Genomic DNA, 9,144 nt, shown 5'->3' on the forward strand with positions numbered 1-9,144 from the left:
TCTAGATCCCTCTAGAGGACTTTGCAATGGAACTAGACTAATTGTAACACAACTCACAAGTCGTGTGATTTGAGGGTGAAATCATCACAGGAAAAGCTAATGGCTCAAAAGCATACATTCCGCGCATTGTTACAACGTCAGCTCAAACCAAATGGCCCTCTCCAGTTCCCAATACGACTTTCTTATGCCATGACCATCAATAAAAACCAAGGGCAAACACTAAACATAGTTGGTGTCTACTTGCCATCTCCGGTATTCTCGCATGGACAACTGTATGTTTTGCATTTTCACAAATTACTTCCCCAAAAGGTTTGGGGGTTCTAATTGAAAACAGTCCTTCCTCCTTTGAGGATTGCACACACAATGTAGTATATGCTGAGGTCTTCTCTCAAATCAATATCAACAGAAGTTAATGTACACAGGTATATTGTTAAAAAAACCACTCTATTATGCCTTCTGTCATGTTTCCTCTCATACGTTATTGTGCTCATTTTTGTACATGCAATTTATTTCCCTTCATATGGATTTGTCATTTTATCTGTTTCCATCAACTGCCATGCACTCTTTTCACTTTCTGATGCAACTTTATCATACTCTTTCAGCAAGACCTTAGACATGACTGCAACCATGAAGCTAGAAGACATTAGTTAGGCCAGCAAAACTGCAAGGTCTTAGGACGCCTTACGAGACTTTGGGACTCCAAAAACATGAACTCCAGAGCTGTAGACCCTTTCATCAGCATTGATGGAATGTTGTGGATGAAGACGTAAGTATACTTTTCTTACTCAATTGTTTACCTTCCTTCCATATCTCAGTAATTTTGCCCTCTTTTGCAGGGCAAAATGGCAAATGTCAGTGCTGTTGACACCAAAAAAAAGGCCTACATCCATCACCATCAAAAGTACATCCTTCAATTTCAGTCCACCACTAAAGTACACCGACTAGAATCAAGAGGAAACATCCCACTCTTTGCATTCAATTTCTGCCCATTTGATCAGCTACCATCCACTAGACAGATACCTACATTTTTTTATTTCATCTCTAATTTTTTTAACTCATATGACCTGCTCCTGCTTCCATCTTACAGATTTAATAGGAGTCACAAGCAATGTAGGGCTATATGCCTTTGTAACCGCAACATCTCACAGAAAAAATTACGGAAAATACAAATTCAAGACCAAGAGTTAGTATCATCAGCTCAGCTAATTTGTAGTAACCTGATATTATTTTTGGCATAAATAACTTTAGACCCATTTGCAGAGAACAAACACAACTGCTTCTGTGGGGCGAATATGGTGAAACATTTGATGAGGCCTGTCTGAAAAATCTCAGCAAGGAACTGTAGTAGCAATATTTGCTGGCTTAACTGTCGGAAGCTTTTCAGGTCACCTATTTAAACTTACCAATCTCTACCAAACAAAGTAACATGCTTATGCATTCCCTAATTTTATATGAACTATACAGGCAAAACAGAGGCATCAAGTTCTGCAACTCAAGTATATATTGACTTGGACATTCCTGAAGTTAACAAATTCCGAGACAGGTTACTACCAGTTTTTAATAGTACTCCATATACAAACTGTCACCTATCTTATTTAACAACATACCACTCAAGTATCCATATATTTGCAGCTACAAATGGGAGACTCCAACTCTACGCCATCATTTACCTCAAATGTTGCAATTACCACCAATTGAAGCTGCTGGGAAACTATACAAAGTTGATCAAATATGCAATCTACCAAATTCATCTTTCCAGGTACCTTCTCAACTCTTTTCCTAATAAAATTCAGTCTATATATCTACTCTCCATATGAAAAGCAAATTACTAATTCCTTCATTTTTCTTCTTTCCATAAAACTAGGGAGGTGCTACATATAGTTGCATTGCAAAAATAACCGCAATAATAACAACCACAAAATGGTACTACAAAGCCTGTCGCCGTGATTGTCCAGTTTCACAAAATGGGATACATCAGCAGTATAGAATAACCACGATGTGACTGTCCAGTTTCACATCCAGTGCCAATGTGATAAGTTTTTCTTCAATACTTTAAAATTAACACACCAAACATATATACCTGGCACACAACTAACAAATAATGCACCACATAGGTACAAACTTCCACTTACAATTATGATGATACAGGAAGCATAGACGCAATAGCTTTCTCATCTATAGCTGAAGATTTGGTTGAGCGTACTGCTTCCAAAACTTCTCAAAACATGAAGATAGATGCGGCAGATCAAGCAGTCTCTCTGGAAACAGCAATTGGAAAAACAAGACTCTTTTACATAGGAATGAGCCCAGACTCATCCTCAAATTTCTCAAATATGTCTTGCGCAAGAGTTTTCAAGTAGATAATACAACGAAATCTTTGATGCCGCCAAGTACAAAGGTTAGTCTACTGTTTTCAGATATCATTATTCCTTATATTCAGCTAATAAACACACTGAACTTTGCAGCTCCCATCTACACTTGTCAGCCCTATTCTACCACTTCCAGATTCTAGCAACCTAAACTCTTCAAGGTTATTCATCAGCTATCAAACTTAGTACTTCCCAACAGATTCACTAATATGTTACTTAGTACTTTCCACCGAATTTACTAAGAACCTACTACTAAAAAAAAAACTTAGTACTTCCCAGACTCTGTGCGGGGTCTGGGGAAGGGTGTCAGTGGCAAGCCTTACCCTCGCCTGTGCAATGCGAGGAGACCGCGACTCGAACCCGGGACCTTCCGGTCACAGGCGGCAAGACTCTACCGCTTGCACCAGGCCCACCCTTCTAAGAACTTACTACTAATTTAGTATTTTAATTTTTATTGTATACCTAGCTCTACTGCAAAGAGAACCTTGCATTTCCAAAAGGATATAGACAACACTGATCCCAGGTATGCCATTATTTACCCATATCTCATTACAACCATTCATTGAATTTTAGTGTTGTACCAGAAAGAACCTTTTCCCCCACAAATAGTAGCACTTATACATATTAATATATCTAACCATTCAGTTTCCTTAATACTGCCATCATTTTTATCTCAATGCAGTTCAGAACAGCATGTATCAACCTCTGGAAATATTCCTAAACGTCATAAACAAATGTAATTCCACCTTCCATAATGTTTCTAATACTTCTTTTTAAAATAATACCTCCTAACATACATTACTACCACAGACCTGCAGATAACGATAGTCAAGACGAGGACATGCCACAATCAAACAAAGACATCCTTCGTACACCTACAACATCCCTCACACTCACTAATCATCGAACAGATGGAGAACGATGAAAAGGAACGAGCCCCCCACAATCCCAACCCTCCAAGATGTGCTCCAGACGTCACGCTTACACTGTGCAATATTGTTCGCGTGATCGGCCTGTACCTTCTTCAGTTGTGTGGACATGCTGAGCGTCTCCTTATGAAGAACATCAAACCTGGCGGCTTGTGAGGAAGCGACTTCGGAGACCGCCCTCTCCATGGAGATGACGTTTGCGGTGGTGGCGTCCGGGGCGACCGTGGTGGTGGGCTTCGCGGTAGGGTCGGCGGCGATGGTTGTGACGGGGGCGCGGAAGAGAACGGGAGCGCGGAGGAGGACGGGGGCGCGGGCGCGGAGCCCGAGCCTTGTCGCCGCGGAAAGCATGTCGCCGGCGCTAAAGTGGAGGTGGCGGGTGGCAGAAGGCGGCGTTGGAAGCGAGGGGAGAAGATAGGGGCCGGGGGCGGCGGTCGAAGATGCGGCTGCTAGGGTTACTACACGCGTGGTGCTGTTGGCCGGCTGGCCCATAAAAAATGGCCCGGCCCGGCTCAGAGCTGTTTCTTTCCCTTTCGCCACTTCCATCAGGACATGCGAGCGCGTACGCACGCGCGATGGCTGAGCGGCAGAGGGCGGCCCATGTGGGCACGCGGCGGCCCAGGAGCGCGCGTCGAGCGTCGTATTCCTACCCTGTACGCATTACAATTACCTCGTCGCGCCTTCCACGTAGGTGAGTTTTTCTTTTTTTTTCTCCCTTTTTCTATTTCTTTTTTTTCTCTTTCCTTTCTTTGTGGTGGTTTATTTTTTATTTTTAGTAATTAATTATTTTCTTTATTTCATTTTTTCTTTCCATGTTTTGTTCTTTTTTCTTTTCTTTCTTTTCTTCTATTTCTTTTTCTTTTCTCTTTCCTTTTATGTATTTAATATATTTTCTTATTTTCATTTTATTATAGTTATTTTTAATTTTAATTTTTAGAATTTTTTGTTTTCTATGTATGATGCTCCATATATAATTTTCACATAATATAAATAGGATATTCTATAATTATTTTTTAGTATCCATATGATGTTTTTTTAAATTTTCCTCTATTATGTGGATTTTTATTTCTTGTTTTCCATTATGCTTTATTCTATATTTTGTCATTTTCCATTCATATTATTTGTTCATTCATTTATGTATTTAACTTTTATTGTCTATTTCATAGTTTTTTTTATTATTTCCTATTTTCACGGATATTATGATACCATTCATATGCACCTAGAAATTTTTCCTACATCTAAAATATTGTTGTCGTGAACTTAGAACATTTGTGTATGAAGGCGGAACTCTTTTTTTATGATCTTGTGGTGATATTCACTTAAACGATTTCTTCTATAGCATAATAAGACCATTCTCATACTATTTATTAGGTATATTATAGATTATTGTTATATTATTTTTTATATGATTAGTGATTTTTATTTTCTTTGTTACACGTGATGATTAGTGATGTATTTTATAATGTTCATGTAATATACATGTGATGTTCTATGATGTATTTTTATATGTTCAGGTAGTATATATGTAATATTCTATGATGTATTTTTTTATCCAGTAGTATATATTTGATGTTCTAATATATATTTTGTGATGTTCACGTACTATAAATTGTTCTATGATGTATTTTCGTGATGTCCATGTAGTATACATGTGATGTTCTATGTATTTTGTGATGCTCTTATTGTTTCTATTTTCCTTTTTATTTTATTTTCTTTTTACTTTTACTAATCTTTTCTTCTCTTTTTATTTTATTTTCCTTTTATATTTGAATCATTTTTTACTTTCACATACCAAAACATTTGGAGAAATAATTTGTGAATTCGTGATGTTACTTAATTTTTTCCTATTGTGTGGTTTTTCCCTTATGCTTTGTTCTATATTTTTATTAATTATTCTATTTATGTCATTTATTTATTTATATTTTATACCTTTTGTTTTATTTTTCTATTTCACGGATATTATAATACCTCCTTATGAACCTAGAATGTTTTTTATCTTAAATATGAAATATTTGTTTTTTTTAATTTAGAACATTTATTTTATGAGTGTGGAACATCTTATCTTGGACCTAGAACATCTCCTGTACTTTAAAAAATACTCTATCTTCACGAGATAGATTTCATTAATAAATTTTCATATAAATATATCTATATGGGGTCTCGGTTTGATGGATTTATTGTAATAATAAACATAATGATGAGATCAAAATTTAAGCTTCGATGCTTGGTTTAGCAACTAAATATTTTTAAAGCTTTATTGACACAAAAGCTTGGCACGCTTTTTGTAGGCATATGCATGTGGAGAGGTCGTCCCGCTTTTACTAGTCAGTGTACGTATGAACTTTTACGGGCATACCGACTGGTCATCTTATATGAAAGAGTCGAGAGAAAAAATCTGCACAAACATTATTTCCGTATACTTTACTGCAAAAACAGTCTAAACATTATACACTACAAGCAAACTCAAACACTCCGCAACGGCCCACGACGTGCAAAATCAAAACGGCCCATGACGCGCTGCGGCAGAAGACTTAATTATGGTCAGCCCATGACTTGCTGCCCCCCGCGCACTTGCTCGCCACAATCACAGCACTTGAAAACCTGAACATGTATGCTCTGCGGCTCATGGGCTCACACCCAATCATTAAAGAAAGTTTGAGCCCAAAATACCATAAAACGGAGTAGGGGCAAACCATCCCAATTTTACCTGAAAAATCGAGAGATGCATTTGATCATAACTGATAACTGGATGGTTACAGGACTCAGTGTGTCGGATTACAGTTACAAGACCCTGTGTGTTCTCCTTGATTGATTGAGTGAGTGATTGATACGTGTATGATTAACTTCACGCATGGTCACGCACTCACTCATTGAGCACGAAGAGGGGGCACCAAAAAAGGGTAATTTTATTTTTTTCCCCATTCCTTTTGGTTGCTCAAATATATACTACTACAAAAATCACTGCTCATCATTTGTAAAAAAAATGGCTGTGCATCATCTAGTGGCAAAATTAAAGGGGCGTCAGCACGTCGACGTCGACATCGACATAGTTAAAACCTAACTTTGACACGTGATATCTATATTGAAATATTCACGAAGCATAGAAAAATAAAAAATGGTAGTAATACCACTAAACGTCGCGAAAAAATACATATTGAAAATATTATGATGCCCAATCTCAACGCTTAGAACTTCTTTTTGAGTTTTTTCAGTAATATCACTGAAATCAGGTCTCTACTTTTAACTTGAGGGCTTCTCCTACTTTCATAAGCATGCTTTTATTTTTGCGGCTAAACTCCAACAAGAGCCCATAAATTATGACCCCCTGCTTCTATTTCTCTCCTTTTGCAAACTAGTCTATTTATTTGACACCGCAACTATTCAAAAAATGCTTATGGATCATACAAGTTAACTACATTGTGGTTTACGAGCTCGAATACAAAAATTCAAATTTAAAATTTAGACAATATAGTTTATCACATCATATAGTCATCACGCGTCATTATCCACAAACAACGTAAAACACCACAATGCTCAATTTTCCCCTCCGATGCCATCGCCTGTACTAGCATCAACTACACCTACCTCTTGAATTATTTTACATCCTTTTGATTGAAATATCCTTAAAACCAAATAAAAACACACAAAAAAGTGTGTCACATTGCTTCATCACTAACAATGGTAAACATATGATGGCCGCGAGCAAAGGTCAAAAGGAGTGTTGACTTGTTAATGTTTAAACTTAGCTGACTCTATCAAGTTTTCTCGATTCCAAAACATAAATTATTTTGGTGGCCAATGCACCAATTGTATAGTCATCACATGCATATGTATGACGGGATAGACGAAGTGGCTGCAATATGCGGGAGCGCTTACATGCAGGGGTGGGTGTGAAAAGAAGGGGAAACAAATAAAAGTAAGGTTTTTGGGGGGGTTGGATCCCCTAAGAGTAGAGGCATGGACAATGATTTTGAGGGCTCAAGTAGTGGCCTTGCTAAGTTTTTTTTTCTTAATGGCCTTTAAAAGTAGGTGAGAGCTCAAGTAGGAGAGCCTTGCTCAAGTTGCTCGACTCGAAACACATGCTAGAAATGGAATTTGGAGGGAGGTAGTAGCTGTGTACAAATTGTAAGCATAAAAAAGGTTAAGAAGTAAATAAGAAACCAAAATTTGTAATTAGTCCACAAGTATATACTAGCCAATTATATTACTAAGGCCCCGTTCGCTGGTCTGGAACTTGGCTGAAACTGGCTGAAAACACTGTTACGGCTGAATTGTTGTGAGAGAAAAACATAGTTCCGACTGAAAAAAGAAGCCGAACAAGCCAAATATGAGGTAAGCCGAACAGAGCCTATGAGGAAAAACATAGGTATAATATCAAAAAAGAGTCGACCCTTTACCACTTTATAAATTAGTCAAAACTTCAATGTGTGCTCCTAATTAAGTGCCGAGTTCCTTTAACTAAGACTCGTAATTGGTCCCGGCAGGGTGCTACAAACACAAAACTAAACCTTAGAGTTAACAACCAACATCAGCAACACACCAAATAAGATAGCTTCCCTCCAGTTTTAAACTCGCAGTACCCAGCAGGCAGCCACTGGCTCCCCGAAACGTGTCCCGGCGGAGCAAACCGGAACTGGACAAGTGGCGCGAGGCCACCAGGAGACTGTACACGCCCCACTTGTCACATTAGTTAAACGCAGCTACACAATTACAGACGATTAGACTAATCGAGTGTGCATGTTTAGCCTGCTGGCGCCGGATCTGCTCACGGATTAAACAACATTATTACTCATGAATTCATGATGCCACCCGTGCATGGGTGCACGGGCCAGCTGCTCCCTCTAGGATCTAATCTAAAATTAGGCGCAGGCTTTGGAGCCAAGCTTTTTCCATCAATCGAAAGCAATTGTTTAGTCCTCCTCCGCACCCCCTGGCCTCTCCTCCTCCGGCAAAGTCACCGCACCTCGGGCCACGCGTCGCCGGGGCGCCCAATCTCGGCAGTTAGCCGGGTGCTCCGGTGACAGCGCTGCGCCGTGGATTTGCATCAGGAGGCGAGACACGGCGAGGCGAGAAAGGGCTTAATAATAATACTGAGGCCCTAGGTGGATTTGGGGCTAGTCTAGATAGTCATTAATAAGCTAGGTGCTGTTAGGGCACACAACCTCGTGGTCATGGGTAAGTGAGAGAGTGTACGAGAATCCGCATCTCCAGCTTTTGGATAGCGTTCTTTTCATGAGAGCTGGCGATCTTTACAATGCCTATCTTGTACGGACAAATGCCGCTTGTCAAATTTGTTTCTCACTCCCTCTTAGCTTCTTCATCAAAGGTTTCATTCATCCATCCATTGGAGGTGTAGGATTGGAATCTGTTTTAATTTTCTGAAGTGATCTGTTGATAGAGTAAGACGCAACAAACTAACGCCGTGTCCGTTGGCTTATAAGCCGTACTTTTTCAGCCAACGAACAATGTTTTTCTCTCACACCAAATCAGCCAACAATACTTTCAACCATGGCTTATCAGCCAAACAAGCCAAAACGAACAGTTCAAAACTAATATGTGAAGATCAATCCAGATATTACTTACTATCATGCTTGTCATGTTTACGCTTTAGTTGCAAGCGCTAGATTTTTTTTAAACCAAATAAGTTCCTTGTTGCCACTAGGCAGGTATAGACGTGTTGTTAATATACACTTCCTCTAGTAACAAAAAAGTGAAGTTGGTATTGATGTTGTCTGAAATCGACCATATATATTTAAAAATTTGAATATAACTTGCTTTTTTTAATAGAGTTTTACTGTCTTGGGAAAAAGTTCCACAAAAGTATCACTATGATATATTTTATGCATGCA

The 9,144-nt window shown here is 38.8% G+C and overlaps 1 protein-coding gene across 1 annotated transcript; it reads left to right on the plus strand.

Moving 5' to 3' along the window:
- Positions 1-262: 262 nt before the first annotated feature.
- LOC136548027 (uncharacterized) lies at positions 263-3,736 on the plus strand. The gene is made up of 5 exons (XM_066539685.1): positions 263-272; positions 1,465-1,496; positions 1,565-1,759; positions 1,865-1,943; positions 2,149-3,736. Exons 1-5 carry the CDS (start codon positions 263-265, stop codon positions 2,358-2,360), a joined length of 528 nt encoding a protein of 175 aa, XP_066395782.1. The 3' UTR covers positions 2,361-3,736.
- Positions 3,737-9,144: the final 5,408 nt, after the last annotated feature.

This window comes from Miscanthus floridulus, chromosome 4 (genome assembly GCF_019320115.1).
Source record: "Miscanthus floridulus cultivar M001 chromosome 4, ASM1932011v1, whole genome shotgun sequence".
Taxonomy (NCBI): Eukaryota; Viridiplantae; Streptophyta; class Magnoliopsida; order Poales; family Poaceae; genus Miscanthus; species Miscanthus floridulus.